Raw genomic sequence first — 22,974 nt, 5'->3', positions numbered from 1 at the left:
CTTACATTTAAAAGTAATAACATTTAAGAGGATTGTGTTCATCATAACAACTATCTGCCCCATGGTTGGCTGCATCTTAGCCCATTTTATTTAGTGTCTAAAGTTAAGCCAACATTTTATCAATTCCCACAAAGTGAAGAAAATATTATGTCATTCTATTTTTACGTATATTGACTATTTCATCGGTGCAATATTAATTATGGCAAAAAAACCCATTAACTATCGGTTTATCTTTTTGTATAAAAGATATAGACCAAAATGTAGGCCTTCCAGTCAGTATCAGTTCAAAAAGAACATTCAGTTTTAAATTATTGTATTATTATTAAAAATTCGTTTAACACAATTTTAAGATACATGTCATCCTGCCATTAAGAAATTCCGAATAGCATTCCGCATGTAAGCACTCCTTTCATTTGACATTTACCAAATACCCAAACCAATGACTGCATTCAGCTTACACACTGTCATCGAATGAACCCGCACAAAACCCAAAATGAACTGCACAAACTCAAATTCACCACAAGTACGACGACGTGACCCGATTGTACTTCCGAACCAAACCAAAGTGAACGAAGTGAAGAATTTTTTTTCTCGCTTAAAATCGTAAAATGGTGTTGCTCGCGAGCGTGCAATTAATTTTTAAATAATTAAATTTGATATAAAAAATGTTATTTTAAAGCGCAATTGTTAAGCAAAACCATCCCCGATTGTATATTGTTGAAATTTTAGTGAAAAAATGATGAAATTCGTGTGAAAAGTGTCGTTTTAATTTATTTATATTTTGTTGGCCAAACTATATGTAGTCACTCCGGTGCTTTCGAGTTGAGATTCGGATTGGGTACGGGTACGGGTAGAGTTGAATTTGCATTACAACAATGGCGTCTCCGTTTTCATCGTCTTCGCCAACGACATCGACATCGCCATCGCCACCAAAACAACAAGAACAAATTGCAACATCCGAAAAAAGTGGTTTAGAATTAAATGTGAATAATTCGCAATTAAAATTGGAAGTGAAAATGAAAGAATCTCCCGCAGTAGAAGTGCAAAACGTTAGCAAAGTAGTTGCAATAAAAATAAACGGAATCGGAGGCGGTATCGGGAACGCTACCGTCGAGCCCTCAGAATCAGCGTCAACCTCAACCTCAAACGTTTGTCCAGCGGCGGTAATGGCAACGGCTCCGACGACCGCAATCGTCGTCGGAGGAGGTGCTGAGGAAGGAAAACCAACAAACATTTCTGGAGCCAAAATGGCTGCTGAGGTGAATCACGTAGGTGGCAGAGAAAAACTGTCAAAGGAGCGCGCGGCCGACCCCAACGACGACGTGAACCGCGAAAAAGAACAAGAAATCAGAAGGAAGGTCGTCGAAGGAGAGCGCGAGGTGGTTGTTGTGGGTGCACGCCAGGAGAGAGCTGAGCTCTTCCCAGCGCCCGCTAAGGCCAAAAAGTATTCAAGTGAGTTAGATAAATGCGCAGTTACGTCCTTGCCACTGCAGCAGCAGCAGCCGCCCAAGGTGCAAGCTGACAATGGAATTAGTTCTAAAGGTAAGTTTTACTTTTTGGCTTAAATGGTTGGCATTTGGGCAAAGGAATCAATTCTTTCATTTTAGTAGATGACCAATTAAGGAGTCATAAGAAAAAGAAGAAGGAAAAAGATCGGTATCGTGATCGAGACCGAACCAGGGAGAAGGATAGCGATCGAGAACGTCACAGAGACGGTGGCGATAAGGATCGCATCTCCAGCAAGAACAAGAGTGACACTAGCCACAGCAGCAGCAAGGATAGGACAAAAAGTCGCAAACATCACGAGGACAAGAAGTCCTCCCGTGACAAGAGCAAGGGCCGACATGACGATCGCAGTAGCAGTACTAAGCATAAATCTGCCTCAAAGGACCAAGAGAAGGAAAAGGTACATTATTAAACAGTTGGTTGGGGTTTTTTCCAATTGGAAATTTAATTGTTTTGATGTTTTTCCTATTTGTATGAAGCAATCTACAAGGGTTTCAAGTTAAGCTAACTTACTTTATGAGAAGAATTCAAATAACTGGGTATTCTTGTTGTTTAAAGTTTTATTCAGGTTCTACTGATTGGCGCGAACCTTTTTATTTATTTAGATACTGTTAATAAAATGTTCTCATATTATTCCTTTATAATTTCCATCTTGGAAGTCAAGTTTTTCATCTAATCAGAGTCATATAATGTAATCATACTTTTAGTCAAAGTTTTCACGGGTTTTAATCTTGGTAGAATTGTAGAGAAGCTATCAATATTTATGAGATTTCTTCTCGAAATGTGCGATAAATAATTCTTGAGAAATTCAATCATAAAAATTCTGTTCTCAGATTTTTACATCAAAAGTGAGAATCTATGAGATCTTTGGAATATAAATTTTGTTGGCATCTAAATCAAATTTGATAGAAATTCAAAAACCTTTTTTAACTAGTTTTGCTTTAAAACAAGATGAACAACCAATAACAAAAGAAATTCATGTTTGATAGCTCCAACAAGAATACGGATTCACTAAGTAAAAGAAATATATCTATTTAGAGCTTCCGAATCCTACTTTGAAATGGAAAACAGTTAATGCGATTAAAAACTCTCTAAAATGAGACAGGAAAAAATATTACTTGGAAATTATAATTTTAAACATTTCAGAACTGCATGAGTCTAAGTAGGAAAAACCTAAGACCAGTAACAAGTCCATTTGCTAACCAATGTATAGTAAATAAGAACCTAAACATTTTCGGCTGTTCAAACACTTGTCTACAATTTGAAAAATGTTATGATCTCAAATACCAAAGGCGGAATATCTTAGTAACTTGTCAAGAATGCCCAAATTAAATTTGCTACTATTGTGTTTTGGTGTATTGTGATGGCTGGTAAGTTGTATGTTCAGTAAAGCAACATTCGTGGGGCTAGGAAAAAGTTCAATGCTGAATGCGTTCATACTGTTTTGAAAAGGTCATCCGTTTTGGCACTCAGCGAAACTCAGGTTGGTGAAACCACTGACCACTCGGAGTTTAACCTTTACGGTTATAGCTTAGTGCCTTTATTCTTTTCTCACCTCTAGCCGTATATGTTTGGAATGATGTTGTCTATCAGCTTCTACCACAATATGGTCGGTGACATGTATGTTGTTTAAATTCACCCTCCAAAGGCGCATCATTCATACGTGTTTTATTTATCGTAGCCCAAGTCTGCAAGCAAACAATTAGACTTCTAACGAATTTGATGCGCTGTCCGACTCTATCCAGATAATTGTATCATATTCTCCGCACAGTGGGATCGTCGTTACTGGTGATTTCAATGTACACAATGCTTCAGACAACATCCGAAGGAAGGTATGTCGAGATTTTTTCTGAGTTAAACCACCTGACCCAGTTAGTTGACGAGCCGACTCGGATTCCTGACATTGCAGGTCAGTCCGCCAACACTCTAGACTTGTTTTTTACCTCTGATCCTAATAAATATGCGGTTAGTGTATTATCACCTCTAGGCAACTCAGGCCATTGTTCTAATTTCTCATGCCAAAAAACCCCAGGTCAAGAGAAAAACCCTACGAGAACCGGTATGGCAATATGAGAAAGCCAACTGGAACAATCTCAACGAGTTCTTCAAGAACTTTTATTGGTCACTATGCCTCCTCGATAGTGACGTGGATTCCAGCGCAGATATGGTTACAAACTTCATTCTTTTAGGAATGAGAAATTTATCCCGAATTGGCTACAAATTATCAAACTCAAACAGAACTCATTTTTTGATTCGAGCTGTAAACAGGTTATTAGGTTCAGAGATGTAAGTTTCCGTTGTTGTAAAAGCCATTCCGACTGAGGAAAACCGGAATAATTTCAAATAAGCTAGAAAGACCTGTAATGATCATATTCGACGAACCAAATTTTTGCATGATCAGAAATTAAGGCAAAAAATACTACAATGTCCCAAAGGTAGTAAAAATGTCTGGTCACTTGTAAAAAACGTACGAAACACCACGTCATCGGTTCCAACGCTCGTCCACAATGACACTCCCTATGTAAGCTCGGTTGATAAAGCCAATTTGCTTGCAGCAAAGTTTGCTGTTAATATGACTCCTCCTAACTATTCCATGGGACGAATCTTCTTTCGCACTCGTACAGTTGCTAGAGTACTAAAAGATCTTGACATTCACAAATTCGCTGGCCCGGATAGGTTCCTTGCTATTATTCTGAAGAGGTGTTCTTCAACGCTGGCAAAACCACTGCATAAGCTTTTCCATCCGTCCTATTCTACTAGTCTCTTTCAGAGTGGATGGAAAACAGCATTTGGCCAGCCTATCCCTCTAACTATTGTCCAATTGCACTTACGTCCCTTCTTTCCAAGGTCATATAAACGCTGATCAATTTTCAATTTAAGAAATATCTTGAAGAACGGACGCTTTTTGATGACCGGCAGTATGGCTTTCGTTGCAATAGATCCACTGGTGATCTCATGGTTTATCTCACCGAACAATGGAACAAATCTTTAAATCGTTTTGGAGAAAGTAAGATTATTGCACTTGATATTTCAAAGGCATTTGATAGAGTTTGGCACCAAGCTCTCTTATCGAAATTGATGAATCTCTTCTTTGTTGGGTTAGAAATTACCTTTCGGAACGTTCAATTCAAGTAGTACTGGACGGGTTCAAATCTTATATCCCAATATAAACGCTGGTGTGCCCCCGGGGTCCGTTTTGTTTTCAACTCTCTTCCATATATTCATAAATGATCTTTTGTCTGAGATGACAGTACCCTCTGCTTTTTATATTCGATTTTAGATTCTCATCCTTGTTCTTCGGTTGTTGACTACCAACGACAGCGTATGATTAGTTCATTAAATTCTGATCTTGACAGCATTGTACAATGGGGAATTAAAAACCGTGTAGAATTTAATGTTTCGAAAACTCAATGTTGTCAACTGTCACAAAAGCGTACCCTCCCCCAATGCCATTATCCATGAGTTGTACTTGCATCGAGGAGACTGAACATATTTGACATCGCCAAAAATACTGCTAAGTGTTTAGGTTTTCTCCGAAGATGCAAGAAGTTTTTTACCCCTTCTGATCTAGCTATTATCTATAAAGCCTATATTCGTCCGAAATTCGAATACAATTCCCATATCTGGGCAGGTGCTTTTATTACTCACTTGAGTCTCTTGTATTCCTCCCCTCAAAGAATTCAACCGTAATACCCGTTCTTCTAGGAATTCTCATCAGTTTGCCCTTGAGCCCGATTTGAGATGTATTTTATTGTACAGAGATTCTGTCTTTAGTGGCTCTACACGAATGTTGAATGCTTTACCAGACTCAATATTTCCCACTCATTACGATGTACAGACATTCAAAACAAATGTGCATCTGTCTCTCCTTTCCAATCATATCCTCTCCTCCTGATTGCTCGCACTGTGTATAATCATTATAAGGGTATTCATATCCCCTTGAGTGCGCGCACAATATAAACAAAAAATATATTAAGCTGTTTTTAATCGAGATAAAGTTTGAGACGAATAAACCAATTTTGCAGCAATCTTTGTGGAACTTTATTTTTTGTTATAAATAAAATTAAATTGGTTCTTTGTTTACAACATTTTTGAAGCGATATTTATATTAACAAATATAGTAATGGATGTTTTTTTAAAGCTTGATAACTTTAAATAGGTAACAACACAAGACAGAACTGTTGTTGGAATACATTTTTTAAAATAATTCCATGGCTTTAATTTTTGTAATAGGATTTGCGACACATGTCCACAGGCCAATATTTTACAACTTTTTCCAATAAATTTGGCGTCAATGGTGGCTTCGACATTGACTTAAAATTCCTTAAGAGTTACTGGGTTAGCGTTAAAACCAATGACTCAACATAGCTCCTGAAAAAGATTCCAAGAGGCGTTAAATCACACGACCAGTTAACAGGATAAATTCGGCTTAAGCTGCGACATCTTGTTGGAACCAAGTTTATTTATTTTTGGAAAAAAGGCACCGCTAGTTTGAGCATTCACTTCTCAAACCAAACACTATAATGGATGTTATGGTAATTTTTTAATGGCTTGAGGATGTCTTCGCTCCATGTCTTCAGTTTCTTTTACTAACCTGAAATAAGCTCAATGAACTGATTTATTTTTACTTACTTATTTACGGTGGCGCTACAGTCCTGTGTGAACTAGAGCCTCAACCAACAAACTTCTCCATCTAGCTCGGTCCCTTGCTAGATGTCTCCAGTTACGCGCTCCAAGTTGAGTGAGGTCACTTTCCACTTCCTCTACTGCTCTGTCCAGTGGGTGTGGATTCAAAAACTTTACGGACCGGGGTATTGATTTCCATGTGCTATACGTGACCCAGCCATCTTAGTCGTTAGACTTTTACCATTTTGGCTAAGTCTACGTCGCTATACAGCCCGTACAGCTCGTCGTTCCATCTTTTTGCTTTCTTAGCCCAAAGAAACAGCGGTTATCAAAAGTTATTCTTCGTTTAATCTCAACGCTGGTGTTGTTTTCTGCGTTTACTGTGGAATAGCCAAGGTAGACGAAGTCCTTGACTACCTCAAAGTTACATCTGTCGATGGTGTCGTTTTAACCAAGACGTCGGTGTTGTAGATCCTTTCTTGCGACAGCATGTACTTTGTTTTTCCCCTCATTAATAGTAAACCCATTTTTATCTCATCTGCCTCAATACTCACAAAAGCCCCATTGACATCACGCTGAGTTCTTCTGATTATGTCAATGTCATCAGCATATGCTAGTAATTGGACAGACTTTTGAAAGATAGTGCCTCTAGTGTTGACGTGTGAGCTCTGCACTATTCTTTCAAGCACGATGTTAAAAAAATCGCATGACAGCGCATCACCTTGTCTAAAACCTTTTTTGACATCGAAAGTTTCTGTTAAGTTGTTTCCAACCTTTGTGGAGCAGCTTGAAATCTCCATGGTCATCCTGCTCACACGGACGAGTTTCGCAGGGATGCCAAAACTAGACATGGCTCTTTACAGCTCGTCCCTGTAGATGCTGTAATATGCGGCCTTGAAATTGATGAAAAGATGGTGGGTGTCGATTTGGTGTTGTTGGGTTTTTTCCAGGATCTGCCGTAATACGAATATTTGATCAACTGTGGACTTTCCTGGTCTAAAACCACACTAATAAGGACCTATCAAGTTGTTGACGATGGGCTTTAGACGTCCACATATTATGCCGGAGAAGTTTTTAAAGGCGATGTTAAGTAGACTGATTCGTCTATAGTTGGTGAAGTTTAGAGGGTGTACTTTTTTTCAGGATCGGGCAAACAATACTGAGGTTCCATTCATCGGGCATGCTTTCTTCCGACCATATCTTACAAAAAAGTTGGTGCATGCTCCTAACCAACTTATCTCCAGTTGCTTTAAAGAGCTCGGCATTCAAGCCGATAGATATGGCAATCTTTACTTCGTTTAAGTCGGAATTGTTCCTCTCGCTCATGAGCAGCTCTCATCCTTTTATGCAGCGCCGCTTAGCATGCCTCTTATTTGGCTGCATTTGCCTGCCGACATTCCTCATCAAACCAGGGGTTCCTTGTCGGTGGCTTCTTGAAACCCAGCACATAAAAGGCGGCTTCTCTGATTGCCACTGGTTTTCGATACATTGTGTTGGCAGCAGAGAACTTCGAGAGAAGTTACTTTTAACTCGGTCGGAAAAGGATGTGGTTATATCTGGCGACTCTAGCCGTTCGACGTTGTACCTTCTCCCAAGACCTCCCTGTTTTGCCTTGGGTCTGGAAACCCGAAGTGCTACCCTGGCTACAACGAGGTAGTGGTCCGACACGATGTTAGCTCCTCGGAAAGTTCGTACATCCATGATGCAGGAAGCGTGTCTGGCCTTGATCAAAATATGGTCAATCTAGTTGACGGTAGATTGATCTGAAGAAGTCCAAGTTCCAAAATATATGTTGCAAAACTTTAATATTGCCAGCAAATTTGAGACACTACCTTGATTAACCCCAAATTGTCTAACTAATATTTTTGTTAGGAATCTTGTCTGTCAGGAACTGATAAGACCAATTCTTTGACTCTAGGCAATATGGACTTAAGTCAAATGACAAGCTCAACCAACTTAGACGTTAGTATTAAACTAAATATAATTTTGTCTGTCTAATTGTCTTAAGATTAAATTAATACGATATTTAGCAGTTGTTCTAGACTCAAGTTTTAAGTATTAAACGAAAGAGAAAAAACAATGCCAAACCCAAGTTTTTGACTTAAAGAATTATGTCTATTTAGACCAGTGTTAAACGAGCAACTATTGATGAGGATGATACGTTTTATTTTATTCTTTACCAAGTCAAAGAATATGCGGGATTACCTCTTCATCAACATCTATTTTTTTTTATTGAAATCTTCAGTTTGGATTAAACTACATTTTTGTAACATTATTCATTAACAATTTTTTTTTTAAATCAATCAGGAAAGAAGACGAAGTTCCGAGAGCAGTCGAAGCAATCATTCTTCCAAGTCTTCAAGCTCAGTTTCAAATAAGATACCCAAAACCCCCGAGAGACGTCGCAGCTCAATTCAGCTCTCTCAGATTTTGGATAAATCAGAAATTTCGATCAAACCCCCAACGAACATTGTTGAATGTTCAAAACCTATAGAAAAATCTCTTCAAATCAAGACCATCTCGTCTTCTTCGTTAGTAGTCCAGCCCAATACTATTGCGTTAAAACCATTGGACACTGGTTCTTCAGCAGCAGTTGTAGTAGCAGCTACAACAGTAGCACTAATTAAACAAGAACCAACGCAATCTATCAAAATTGAAGACGTAAAAACTTCCAAAATTGATGATTTGCCCTCTCGACCAGTAGCAGCAGTAGCAGCACCCATCATACCCATCATTGGCGTTGAGATAAAACAGGAAACAGAAACCCCAGAAAGTCAACTTAAACCAAGTTGCGAAGATAAGCCAGAGCCAATGGAAGTTGACGAGAAAGTAGAATCAATTCCAATTAAACACGAACCTGACATAAAGTTGGATCTAAATGCAGTTAAAATGGAGCCAGAGCTAAAGATAGAAATAGTTCCCTTAAAAACAAACATTGACAAAGAAGAAGAACCTCTCACTCCGCACACTCCTTCGCCTATTGAAACAAAAGACAAGATCTCATTTGATAGTGTAGTAACTTCGTCTTTAGCAGACAGCAATTCCTTAAGTTTATCAATTAAAGAAGAATCCATAGCCAAACCTGCAACGCCGCGAGTTCGAGTGTTGTTGGAAGATATGGCACTTAATTCGCCAATATCGGGACCAATGCCAGAAATTGACAAACCCCCCACACAATACGATCTTGTAATTATACCCAAAACACCGACCACGAAGCTACTGTCTAAGACCGTTGATGAAGAAGACTCTCTAATTCCAAAAACAACTTCCTTATCTGTGATTGAAAATAATGAAAATGCAACATTTTCGCCTTCTTCAGAAAAAAGAGCAGAAGCAAAACGAACTCCTGACTTAGGAGGAAGCATCCAACCAGTGGCGATAGTGGCTTCTGAAGTTAAGTTAACTTTGACGACGGAGAACAACAAACAAAACAAACCGGAAACGCCTTCCTCGGTGCACTTGAAACCAGTGACGACGCCAATTTCAGCAGCAGAAGCAACAACACCCAAGTCCAAGAAACCTGAAAAAACACTCACCGAAGTGACGCGGGTGCTGAACTTCAATGTTGCCAACGTAATTAACTGCGGCAATAAGACTCCTCTGAAAGCCGAGCTTGGCACACTCCCGAGCCCACAATCCGTCAGTTGTAATTCCAAGAAACAACCTATAGTTACCACGAAGGCTGTCCTCCAGCCGGTTCCAGTGCCTGTCAATCACAACAACAATCACATGATGAAAATGCCTGAGACAACTAAGCCTCTTCAGCAGCAGCAGCACCATCATCACAACCAGCAGCAGCCAGGTAAAGCTCCGCACCACGCAGGTGCAGGTGCAAGTGCATCAGCCCTTTCTGAAACCGATACGCCAAAGGTTAACCACGAATCGAAAACAAATCATTCCTTATCAAGCTCTTCGCAGGGCAGCAATTCGTATTCTCGCAAGAATAGTGCCGCCAGCAATAGCAGCAGCGGCAGTAGTCATTATAAGTCAGGGAAGCATTCGTCGTCGTCGACGAGCAGCAGCAGAGAGTGCTCCAAGTGCTATAAACGCTCCAAGATCCGACGAACGAGTGTGGGAACTCAGTGCATGCAGAGTGCCCCATTGGCCACGAATTTGGGCCGAATTCCGTTTAATTATAGCGACGTAAATTGTACTCGAAAGGGATTGGAAGACCTGAAGTATGGTCGATTCTTCCGCATTGAGCTGCACCCTAACGGAGGGGCTTCAGTTGTGCATATGTACCAGAGTGATATCGATTCGCTGACACCAGAGGAGACGGACGAGTTGGTGGAAGAGTTTTTCAGGGTTTGTTTTGCGGAGGACGACGATGGCTATGCTCATCATGTGATGGGTATAGTTCACGACTCGGCGGCCTACTTGCCAGACTTGCTCGAGCATATGGCTGATAATTACTCAACTCTGACGGTTAAAGCCGGGGTTCTGGGTCGGAATTCGGACATTGAAACGTGTACCATGAGTCAGTATAATGAACAGGTAAATTTAATTAACTCCAACTTAATGGATTATGGATTTTTAATTGACCTTTGATTGTTGTTTTTAGGTCACGAAGAATTATTCCCAGGGAACATTTCGTTATGGTCCATTGCATCAGATAAGTTTAGTTGGAAAAGTTCACGAAGAGGTGGGCGGATATTTCCCCGATCTTCTTGGACGAATTGAAGAGAATCCATTTTTAAAAAAGGTTTGATCGCTTAAGCTTTAGTTTGGAGTGTAATTTTCTAATAAAATCCATTTTTGTTTTGTAGACAATGCCTTGGGGTGCAAACTCAATTTTACAGTCCGATCCGAGATTATCAAATGACGGACCTATTTTGTGGATTCGTGCAGGAGAACAATTGGTTCCGACAGCTGAACTTAGTAGCAAGACGCCGTTGAAGAGACAGAGGTATGATCGTAAAACTTATTTCTCTTTTTCGTTTTTGTTATTTTGTTCATGTACAACGAATGTATTTACAATTCACGTTTCATGAATTAAATTTACTGCTGCCAGGATTCTTATTTTCACAGGTGTAGAGTATCTTTCATCTGTTTAATTTTTTGAGATTTGAGAGGTCTCAAAAACATAGCAAAGATAAACTTCAATGCCTTTTTCTTTTTCACTCCTCGTGCCTTGAATTTTGTTAAATATTGTTGGATTTTCTAACTGAAACATAAAAAAGTATAAGGCCTCTGTATTCGTAAACAGAGCACTCTTAGACCTGTTTCAGACATCTTTTTTGTAAGAAAATAAACTTAGATTCTTTGAACTAATAGAAGACACTGAATCCCACAAATTGGACGGGACGGATTTTGTCTGTACTGTACTGACGATTTATAGCAACCATCTTAACAATTGAAATTTGCGGGTACTGTGACGTCGCTGATTTATCAGTGGTCTAAATGACATGGTTTGTATGCATTTGCTGTTGGTTGTTGTGGTCAATTGCTTTATAAAGGGTCATTCATTTATGATTTGGAAATTAAAGCTTACAAAAATGATAAATTTTTAATCAACATTTCATTATAAAGTTTGGATTTTGTCACTGAGAAGAATTATTATTCAATTGGCCGCTTCGGAAAGAAGTGAAGAAGAAAAACTAGTTTGCACATTTCAGGCACTGATGAGTTAGTGGAAAATTCGCGCTAACACAGCCAAACAGACAAAAATCCAACGTCAAATCAGGAGGTTAGTTTTCTAACAAATTTAGAATACGAGGTGTGTTCAAAAAGTACACGAAATTTTCGTTTTTTTCAAGAAACGATATAATACACTTATGTCAGAGTTTTTTCCAATCTTCGAAGCGCTCTTGATATTCACTTTTTGATATGTCCTTGAGCATTCTAAGCGGTTCGGCCTTTATTTCTTCGATCGAGGAAAAACGCCATCATTTCATGGGTCTCTTCAACTTTGGAAACAGGAAAAAGTCACACAGAGCCATATCTAGTGAATATGGTGGTTGGGGCATGACTACAGTATTGTTTTTGACCAACAAATTACGAACAACCAACGACAAGTGAGCAGGTGCCTTACCTTGGGGCAAAAGCCATGAATTGTTTTTCCATAAATCTAAGCGTTTTTTTCGGATTGCTTCACGCAAACGTAGCATTACTTAAGGGTAATACTCCTTATTAACCGTAGTACTTAGATCTCTTGATGGACTATTGCATTATAATCGAAGAAAACAGTAAGCAAAGCCTTCACATTTGATCGAACTTGACGTGCTTTTTTCGTTGGTGACGTTGGATGCTTTCAGGTGGACGATTGTGCTTTGGTTTCGATATTATAACCGTACACCCATGTTTCATCACCAGTTATGACCCTTACAAACTTGGATCTTCGTTTAACATTGTTTAAAAAAGCAAAAATCGCCGAGCTCATAAAAACAGGTCGACTTTAGCAACTACCATAATACTTTAGGGACATGCATACCAACACAATACAAAACAAATTTTGACCTTCATCAGGGTAGCTTCTAATTCTCATGATTCCGCGTCAAAAATAAAAATAAATACCGGTGTCAATTGCTGTTTGGCTACGGTAAAACGCGTGATTAAAGAGCTTCTCATTTGAAAAGAAAAAAAACACTTAACGAACTTAGGAAAGAAATTCGTCTCCAATTCTGTAAGAAATATATCTACATATGTCGTGGAAGAATTTAGACGGCCCTGACGGCTATAATTATTACTTTCACGACCTTCGAAAAGGGGAGCATTATTTAAGTCGGCTGCATAGCTGTGAAGGCAGTGTTATGGTGTGGGAGCGCTATTTCCTTCTACGGAGCCTTGGAGCTCCAATTTGTTACATGAATGCAAATTCTTGTAAAGGTGTGCTAGAAAAGAACTTCCTACAGGACCAATATCTTGGACATTCCAACTTAAAAATGACCCTATCAATACAGCAAGGTCAGTAAGGCAGTTTATTGAGAGTAAAAATGTAGAGATGCTGGTGTGGCCCCCACACTCCTTTGACATTAACATAATAGAGAATGTGTGGGGACTTCTCTCTCGTAAAGTATGCGAGTCAGGGAGGCCATTCGAAGACAAAAAGTCATTAATCGCAGCCATTAAAAAAGCCTGGTCAGAAATTTCGCTTCAATACAAATTTTTTTCTCCCAAAAGAAACACATTATGATGCTCTTTCGCTACATATATAAAAAAGATGTGTCATTGCAATACATATGAAGGGAGGCCATCAGTGCGGTGAAAATATTTGTAAACCTATTCAGATGAGCGGTAAGTGTATGTGACCCCAGAATACATCCAAAAATCTGCAATGTTTGGACAAAATAATTCAAATCTTGTTCCCCCAGTTTGCTTCCTCAGTTTTGACTTCAGCAAAGAATGAAAAGTGCAGATTTTTACGACTTGAGGATTGCTCCGTATATTTATTGCCCAAACATAATAATGCATTAAAAAGTCATTTAAATGGTTTTATTGTTTTTAAAAATATTCTCTAAGGCAAAAATAAATATTTCCCCCAGTTCTGATACAAATTTGTCCATAAATCTTAAGGCATTAAGAGGTTTTTCTCACAAGGAAAAGCGTTGTTCAAGTAATTCAATGTTATTGATGTTTGAGACCGATAAAAAGTTGTTGGGTTCAAAATCAGGACTGTTAAGACCCTCATACCCATATTCAGTTATTCAGTTTCAGACTCATTATTTGTGACGTTGTTGTTCGGAGATTTTCAGACACTTCTGTTAAATTTCCAGAGCATTTTCTTACATAATTCGAAACGAATCTTCTTTTAAAGCGATTGAAGGACTATGTCATATGTGGGATCCAAAGTGAACAAACGTTTTTCACGTCCACTTTTTGGTATGTTACATGATGATCCATTTTTTCGAACACAAAAAATAACCCTTACGAACTTTTTCGCTGAGCCATAGGTGTTTTTGACTGAATTTAAATGTGGTATACAATTTAAGTAGTAGCCGTGCTTTAAACTGTCATACCAGAGGTCTTAGAGTTATGTACCTGCCTGTGCTATCTAAAGTTTTTTCACGAGTACTGCCTCTTAAGAGAAATTGACAAATTCTTCAAGAGTAATTCTTGTCATGAAAAGTGCTTATCTTAACGGATTTGAATTTTCATGTTACTTACTTACTTAAGGTGGCGCTACAGTCCGGGGCGGACCTGGGCCTCAACCAACAAGCGTCTCCAGCCAGCTCGGTCCCTAGCTAGCTGTCTCCAGTTTCGCACGCCAAGTTGGTTGAGGTCCTCTCCCACCTGGGTGCGCCACCTGAGTCGCGGTCTTCCTCTACTGCGCCGTCCCTCGGGATTGGATTCGAAGACCTTCCGGGCTGGAGCGTTGATGTCCATCCGCTCTACATGACCTAGCCATCTAAGCCGTTGGACTTTGATTCTGCTAACTAGGTCAGTGTCGCTGTACAGCCCGTACAGCTCGTCGTTATATCTTCTCCTCCATTCTCCATCTATGCGTACGGGACCAAAAATCGCCCGAAGAATTTTTCTCTCGAAGCATCCTAAGACGCTCTCATCTTTCTTTGACAGGGTCCAGGCCTCAGCGCCATAAATGAGAACCGGGATGATGAGTGTCTTATAGATGGTGATTTTACATGCTCGAGAGAGGACTTTACTTCTCAATTGCCTTCTAAGTCCAAAGAAGCAGCGATTTGCAAGAGTTATTCTTCGTTTGATTTCAGCGCTGGTGTCGTTGTCTGCATTAATAGCGGTGCCTAGGTAGACAAAGTCCTTAACTACCTCAAAGTTATAGCTGTCCATGGTGACGTTTTGTCCAAGACGTCGTCGTTCAGTGTCCTTTTTTGATGACAGCATATACTTGGTCTTGCCCTCATTGACCATTAAACCCATCTTCTTCGCTTCCGTCGCAATGCTCAAAAACGCTCCACTGACATCACGCTTTGATCTTACAATTATGTCAATATCATCTGCGTATCCGAGTAATTGGATGGATCTTTGGAAGATTGTGCCTCTAGTGTTTACGGTTGAGTTTTGCACAATTCTTTCCAGAACGATGTTGAAGAAGTCGCATGACAGTGCATCGCCTTGTCTAAAACCTTTTTTGACATCAAATGCATCGGTAAAATCTTTTCCGACCTTGATAGAGCAGCGTGCATTCTCCATCGTCATTCTGCACAAACGGATAAGTTTGACAGGGATGCCAAAACTAGACATTGCTCGGTAGAGCTCTTCCCTACAGATGCTGTCATACGCGGCTTTAAAATCGATAAAGAGATGGTGGGTATCGATTTGAAGCTCCTGGGTTTTTTCCAAGATCTGCCGTAGTGTGAATATTTGGTCGATAGTGGACTTTCCTGGTCTGAAGCCACACTGATAAGGACCAATCAGGTTGTTGACGAATGGCTCCAGACGTTCACATAATACGGCAGAGAGGATCTTATACGCAATGTTAAGGAGACTGATACCTCTGTAGTTGGCGCAGTTTAGAGGGTCTCCTTTCTTATGTATCGGGCACACTATGCTGAGATTCCACTCATCGGGCATGCTTTCTTCCGACCAAATTTTGCAGATGAGTTGGTGCATGCTCCCTACCAAGTCATCGCCTGCTGCTTTGAATAGTTCGGCGGTGATGCCGTCAGCTCCAGCAGCTTTGTTTGACTTAAGTTTAGATATAGCTATCTTCACTTCGTCAAGGTCGGGTAGGCGGAATTGTTGATCTGCGTCGCCGAGGTTGAGTGGTTCTATCTCCCTTACAGCGGAGTTCGGTTCGTCATCGCCGTTATATAATTTGGAGAAGTGATCTTTCCATATTCTCAGCATCGACTGTGGTTCTACTACGATGTTCCCTTGATCGTCTTTACAGGCTTCGTCTTTACAGTTCGTGGCTGGTACCCTTGGGAGATTTTTTGTACCTTTTGGTAAAATTTACGAACCTCATTCCTGTTGTGACATCCCTCTATCTCCTCGATCGCGCGCTTCTCATGCTCTCTTTTTTTCCGTCTAAGAAGCCGGTGTTCCTCTCTCCTCTTCTGCTCGTAGAGCTCGCGAGCAGCTCTAGTCCTTTTGTGCAGCGCCGTTTTGTATGCCTCTTGTTTCGCTGCGTGCGCTTGCAGGCATTCGTCGTCAAACCAGGGGTTTCGCTGTGGTGGCCGTGTGAAACCTAGCACTTCAGAGGCGGCATCTCTGATGGCTGCAAGGCAATGTTGCCACTGGTTTTCAATGCTTAATGCAGGAAGCATAGGACTCCTTAGGAGGTTACTAGAGACTCGATCGGAAAAGGACATGGCAGTCTCTTGCGATTGTAGCCGTCTAACGTCGAATCTTCTCACAGTACCTCCTTGTTTTGGCTTGGATCGGGATATCCGTAGCCGTACCTTGGCTACAACGAGGTAGTGGTCCGAGTCAATGTTGGCCTCTCGGAATGTTCGGATATCCTGGATACTGGAGAAGTGTCGTGCGTCGATCGCAATGTGGTCAATCTGGTTGACGGTTGATTGATCAGGAGATTTCCATGTCCCCTTGTGGATATTAAGATGCGTGAACTGCGTACTAGCTACCAGAACGTCTCGCCCCGCAGCGAAATCGACCAGCCTGAATCCGTTGTCGGAGGTGGTGTCGTGCAGGCTGTATCTCCCGATTATGCCACCAAAGATGTCTTCTCTTCCTAGCTTGGCATTAAAATCTCCTAAGACAATTTTAATGTCATAGCCAGGGCACTGCTCATATGTCTTGTCCAAGAGCTCGAAGAACATATCTTTGGTGTCTTCATCTTTCTCCTCTGTTGGGGCATGCGCGCATATTAGGCTTATGTTGGCGAATTTAGCCTTGATGCGGATTGTCGTGATGCGCTCGCTCACACTGTTGAAACTCAAGACTTTTTGCCTGAGCCTAGTTCCAACAACAAATCCACACCCAAATAGACGCTGTCTTTGTTCTCGGTAGCAGTCGCCGTAGTAGATATCGCAGTCTTTTAGTTTGCGTTTACCCGGTCCATCCCATCGCACTTCTTGGATGGCTGTAATATCTGCCTTGCAGCAGTTTAGGGCTTCCGCTAATTGTTCGGCTGCACGTGGTCTGTTAAGGGACCTAACATTCCACGTACATATCCGAAGTTCGTTGTCCTTATTTCGTTTGCGTGGGTTGTCAACAGTGAATCCGTCCGTATCCGAGGCTTGTTGTTGCTTCGAAACTATGATGTTTTTACGTGGCCAGGAAGTCACCCCGACGGCACAACCCCCAACCTGGAGGGCCAGATCCTTAGTATAACTCCAAGGAAGAGGAGCCGGATGAACCGCTCCTTATAGGCCTGGGCTCCGAATATGTCGAAGAAGCCCTATAAGGTGTTCACTAAGTAGTTCGACCTTACTGGAACTGTAGACGCCACCGTTGATTCTATCTCGAGAATTCGTCCGCTGCCGCCTGGATAAGGAGAGGTGCCTTAGTGGAAACACCTCTCCCCCCCTCTCTCGTTTGCTGCCCCCAACAACTTTCCACTGGGGTTGGAACCCAATCTCCAGTTGAGGTACTAGGCACCCGATGTTCACCGCGGGGAGGTGAGAGTAGGAGTTGATAGACAGAGGTGTGGTTTGAGAAAAACCTGTGGACGCTTGTGTCCTCTTGAATGCACATGTCTACCATTTGAACATTGAATTTTCATGTTGCTGTAAGAAAATCTAGAGGTGTTTTTCAACTTGTCTCAAGCCACTCCGTTGACCAACTCTAGAGTTTACATCAAACTAAAAGTTGAAAGTCAAATTTAGGATTGTTTTTCTTCATCTGCGTAGCTTTTAGCTGAGGAGTTATTCTCTGAAAGAATCTCTGAGACGGATAATAACACCACAAGAAGGCTGATAACACGGTTTCGTATTTTAGTGCGCAAAAAATCACTAGCCACTAGCTCTATGGCATCAAGCGCGCCACTTTGTCTCAAACAAAGGTCTTCTAAATCCACATCTTAAATTTCAGTAAAGAAAGGTGTAACGCAAAATTTTGACTGAAACGTCGTTTGCAATCTAACTTGCGACTAGCTAACACATGTTTTTCATCGCAAGTCAAAAACCCTTAAATTAGATGAGGACCGGTCGTCCCGAGAAACATTTTGTACTGCCTTCGTTCAATCCTTTATGATTTTCATGTTCATTTATTAGTGACAATGGAAAATTCCCAAAGTGGACAAAGTTTAGTATTCCATTGAATGCTAACGCAAGATCTGAAGTTAGTAATCTTTATCATTTCTCGAAAGTTAAGAAAATTAGAAGTTGAAAATGTTTAGTTGAGAATACTAAAAAAAATTAATCCAAATCGTATTTAAAAAATCAGAGGATAGTAAATCTTAAAAACGACACTTTTCAGTGTCATATCAAAACGTTCCTAAAAAACTAATAAATTTCACAATGGCTGCAAATATAAAAAGCTTAATTTGATAAGGCACATCTTGGCAAGAAAAACAAATTAGATGCATTTAACAATTGAAAATCCAGGTTCTTCTTCTTTAACCGACAATTGTCATGATCTAGTGTCATTCTTCGGGAGCACAACTTGCAATCAACTGTTTTAATCTAAGCCTTCTCTGCCATGTCTCACTCCAATTAAATTTAGGTTTTGTTGCTTTTCTTCCGAAATAGCATTGAAATGTCGTTTTTTTTTTAAAACATGTTCCTTAGGCATCTTTTTTCTGTTAAGAAAAATCTAAAATTAAGTATTTTCGTTATTAAAGTTGTGGTTGAACTTCGTGACCTAAACCTCTCTGCATCAAGTAAAACTTGTGCAGTCTTTTCTGAATAGAAATTTTCAAAATGTGAAAAAAGCTTCAAGAAAGAAGAAATTAAATCTGGAATCAAGAAAAATATATCTATTAAATTTGTCTCCCTTTTGGACTGATCAATACAAAACCTTTAAAAGTCAGAGGGTAATGATTTTAAGTTCTCTATTCAATGTACTGCATATCTTTTGTTTATTTTTTGTAGAACACGAATAAACGAGTTGAGAAACCTCCAATACTTGCCCAGACTATCTGAAGCAAGAGAAACAATGATAGAGGACCGAACTAAGGCTCACGCTGATCATGTTGGCCATGGTCATGAACGAATAACCACTGCCGCAGTTGGTAAGTTTTCTTTTTCAAAAGTATTCCAACACAGAATCTTATCTAATGGTTTTATGTTTTCTTTTTTTTTAAAGGTATTTTAAAAGCAGTTCATTGTGGTCAACCGTATACACAAAATCGTGTAACCAAGGATGTTGTCGCCTTCGCTGCTCAAGACTTCAATTACTTAGTTGAGATGTTACAATTGGATCTGCACGAACCACCCATATCCCAGTGTGTGCAGTGGATTGAGGACGCAAAACTCAATCAACTACGAAGGGAGGGCATTCGCTATTCCCGAATACAGCTTTGTGATAACGATATTTATTTTCTACCCCGGAATATAATCCATCAATTCCGTACCGTGACCGCAGTAACCAGTATAGGTAAGTCCATAATTTTAAACATTCCATTTCTTAGAAGAAATTCATTGAATTCTCTCATTTTTATCAAATTCCAGCTTGGCATCTTCGATTGAGACAATATTACCCAGGTCAAGAGGTAATCAACGAGAAGAACAACCCCATTCTAGCTGAACCGCCTCACTATAAAGAAAAACAAACAATACTCCCGCATCCGATTTCGTTGTTAGAAGAGAAAAAGTCGACGCCATGCAAGCGAACTCACGACGGAAAGGTGAAAAAGTCGGACAAAAAGCTCACGGACATTGATAAGAGACGGTCCAGCGAGAGTGGAGCCGAAGAGAGCATCACAAAAGAATGCAGTGGTGCTGGAAGTGAGTCCCCGGGAGGCAGTTCGGCGGCAAAGAAAAAGATTTCCAAAGAAGAGGCTAAGATTGATATGAGAAAACTCGTCCTCGATCCGCATAAAGTCCACAAAAATTCTAAATCATCTACCAGCAATGCCAACTCTCCAGTTAAACAACACAAGAGTTCAGTTCCAGTTCAAGGGCCAGCAGCAGCGACAGCGATAGCGGCATCATCATCTACTGCCAGTTCTTCAGGATCAGTGTCAGTGGCACTACCGCCGCCTCCAGTGCCGCCCACAGAGCAGCAGCGACCTAAGAAATCAAGTAGCAGCAGCAGTAATCCTGTTAGTAGTGATAACAAGAATAGTGTCAGGACCAACAGCAGCAAGAGCAAAGGCAGCAAATCCTCATCGGGGTCAGGAAGTTCTAAGAGCAGCAGCAGTAGAAGTAGTAGTATACACCACAGGCGAGATAGTGACCGCGATCGTGATCGTGACCGTGATCGAGATCGCGATCGAAAAGATTCAGCCTCGGCGGCTGCGGTGACAATTGTTGCAAAAGTGCCGACGCCGGCGGAAAAACCTCAGCAGCATAGCGTCGGTATTAAGAAACCCTCAGCGACAATAGCCCCCAATTTCCATGTCAAAACCGTCAACGTCGATACGAAGCGGACTCCTCCGAAGATTCCAGAACCGCCACCACTTCCCACACCGTCGGCATTTGCGGATAAGGATGCCTACCTCAATAGCTTAAATCAAAAACAGCCCGAAATTAAAATCCAAGTACAAATAATTTCCGATGAAAAGATCCATCCACCAACAGTCCCGGCGGCAGCGGTGGTGAATAGCAGTAGTATCGTAGGCGTGGGCAGCAATGAATGCACCAAAAACACACGTGATTTGATGCAAGTAACCAGTGGCGATGTCAATTTGAGTAATTTATGTGTCGGCATCGAACCTCCACTTATTGTCAGCCATGAGGAAGAAGTGGTCGTCTCAGAGGAGGTGATCATCGATACAATAGCTCATCCACCTTTGCCTCCACTTCCACCACCACCCAAGGCGTCGCCACCTCCTCTGCCTCCTGCACTTGCCCCACCACTCGCACCTCCTCCTCCACCCCCTCTACCTTCGATGCCAGCAAATAGTTCCTCTGCCACCCCAGCAGCAGATAATCGGACAACCAAAATCTCCTCAAACCGAACCAAGTCGCACTTATTGTCCTCGGCAGCGGCAAATGTGTCAATTAGTAAGACCAGTAACAGTGGCAGTGGGAGTGGCAGTAGCAGTGGAGCATCGGCGAAGCAGCCAGACCTTTTAAGCTCGATCATGGCAAGTATGGACAGTACAACGACGAGTGCGCGAAATAACATCACATCATCGTCATCCTTCTAGTTTCGTTTCAAACTCCAACACCCGAACAACGATTCCCGTCCCCCCCTCCCATATTGGAAATATATGCATAATTATTTTAATTTATTTCTTCACCTATTTCCTCCTGTTATAACCCTCCCAGATCCCCTTCCCCTCTAGAAAAACAAAATAATAAAAAAAAACTTAGCCATGTGTACAGTCGTGTGGCACCTATCGAGAAAAAATCACTATCAATTAATCAAAATCATAAGTTATTAAATATTAATTAAAACAAAAAGAAAAACGTGTAAATAAAAGTTACAAATAAACACATAAACACACATATATATATTTATATGTAGCTACTTAATATTGTTAAGCGAAAAAAAAATATTATAAAGAGAAAAATAAAGAAAAACAAAACTTATTCGTCCACAATGCGTATGAAGTGTTTAAATAAGTTGTCCTTGTTTTTATTACCTCCTCCGTTCCAAATTAATGCTAACGACTTTTAAAAGACACTTGATGTTTGCATTCTTCAGGGATTTATTGGAATATTGAAACTGCCAACATAAACAAATTACTAAAAGCTTTCGTGACCAATTTCAGACAGTAATTTGCTAATTGTTGATGAAGTATGTTTTCGTAATTTAGACTTCTTTTTACAAACCATCTGTAGTCATATTCGTGTGCTATAGTTGAACAACTTTCTTTCATATTCAAATTTTCCCTAAAAATATCAAAATTTTCCGGCATATGGAAAAAGTCGTTTTGTTACATCAATATTCAACTGCCAAGGCGGATATAACAAACCACAGGCCTCTTACATTCCCAATCTTTTTGAACAAGTTGATTGTGAGAGTGCAGCCTTTTTTAATTAATTACCTCATTTGCAAACAGCAACACGGATTCGTGAGAAAAATATCAACCGCTACAAATCTTCTCACATTCTCAAACAAATGTTCAAACACTTTAGAACAAGGTTATAAAGCAGACCATGTATACACTGGATTTTCTAAAGCTTTTGACCAACTTAGCCACGAAACTATTATTCAAATAAAAAGCCCTTGGTTTTCTATCCTTTTTCTTAGCTTCGATCATATTTTACCTTGATAACTTATAACTCGTCTTTCAATTTATTGCTTAATTTGGTGTTCCTCAGGGAAGCCATTTTCGGCCTTTACTGTTCATCCTGTTTTTTAACAATGTAACGTTATGTTTGCGCTCAAGTCAGATTCTATTTTTTGCATATGACTGGAAGATTCAAGGGAAATAGTAAATTCCAAAAATGATTGTATTCTTTTACAGGCTGATATTGATAGTTTTACATTTCAGTGTAAGAAAAATAGGCTTTCTTAACCTTTCAAAATTAACTTTCACTAAAAAATCGTAAATGTGTTTAATTGTTCTATTTCTTAGCAAAAACTCTGTCGCGTCTTCACTTTTAATGATAGATAAGTTGTTAATTTCTGTTCGAAATTATAATCACCCCTATTACCGATGACGACAACATACTACACGTCACAATCTCATTCCATAAGTCGTTTTCAACTTTCGTCACTCGTTTTGTTGTCGTGTGTAAACGTCAAGTGTGTTGAACGCTTTCATTCGGCATTCTGTAAGATGAAAGGAAACGACGACAATGAAAACAACGGTATCCAAAAACACTCTAGTAAAGATATAAATCCTTCCTACGTATCACCCTCCAAAACCCATTTGTTTACATTGTTGTATTTGTAATGTGAACGAAT

At 40.3% G+C, this 22,974-nt stretch overlaps 1 protein-coding gene across 2 annotated transcripts; it reads left to right on the top strand.

Moving 5' to 3' along the window:
• Positions 1–570: 570 nt before the first annotated feature.
• Positions 571–21,650, top strand: LOC129949007 (uncharacterized). 2 transcript variants are annotated; one of them, XM_056060191.1, is made up of 8 exons: positions 571–1,542; positions 1,611–1,906; positions 8,440–10,626; positions 10,694–10,834; positions 10,899–11,038; positions 19,044–19,183; positions 19,258–19,548; positions 19,623–21,650. In XM_056060191.1, the coding sequence occupies exons 1-8, from the start codon at positions 876–878 to the stop codon at positions 21,263–21,265; spliced, it is 5,505 nt and encodes a 1,834-aa protein (XP_055916166.1). In that variant the 5' UTR covers positions 571–875; the 3' UTR covers positions 21,266–21,650. The 2 variants fall into 2 exon arrangements, with proteins under 2 accessions (XP_055916166.1, XP_055916165.1); XM_056060190.1 differs by having other exon boundaries at positions 1,608–1,906.
• Positions 21,651–22,974: the final 1,324 nt, after the last annotated feature.

This window comes from Eupeodes corollae, chromosome 3 (assembly GCF_945859685.1).
Source record: "Eupeodes corollae chromosome 3, idEupCoro1.1, whole genome shotgun sequence".
NCBI classification, from domain to species: Eukaryota; Metazoa; Arthropoda; class Insecta; order Diptera; family Syrphidae; genus Eupeodes; species Eupeodes corollae.
The sequence above is the reverse complement of the archived record's forward strand: the minus strand, read 5'-3'. Positions and strand labels throughout refer to the sequence as shown.

Bases quoted from the DNA above. Each gene is read 5' to 3' on its own strand.
- LOC129949007 (XM_056060190.1), top strand. From the start codon at position 876: ATGGCGTCTCCGTTTTCATCGTCTTCGCCAACGACATCGACATCGCCA. The intron at 1,543-1,607 runs GTAAGTTTTACT...CTTTCATTTTAG, and splicing joins CAATGGAATTAGTTCTAAAG to TAGATGACCAATTAAGGAGT. The intron at 11,039-19,043 runs GTATGATCGTAA...TATTTTTTGTAG, and splicing joins ACGCCGTTGAAGAGACAGAG to AACACGAATAAACGAGTTGA.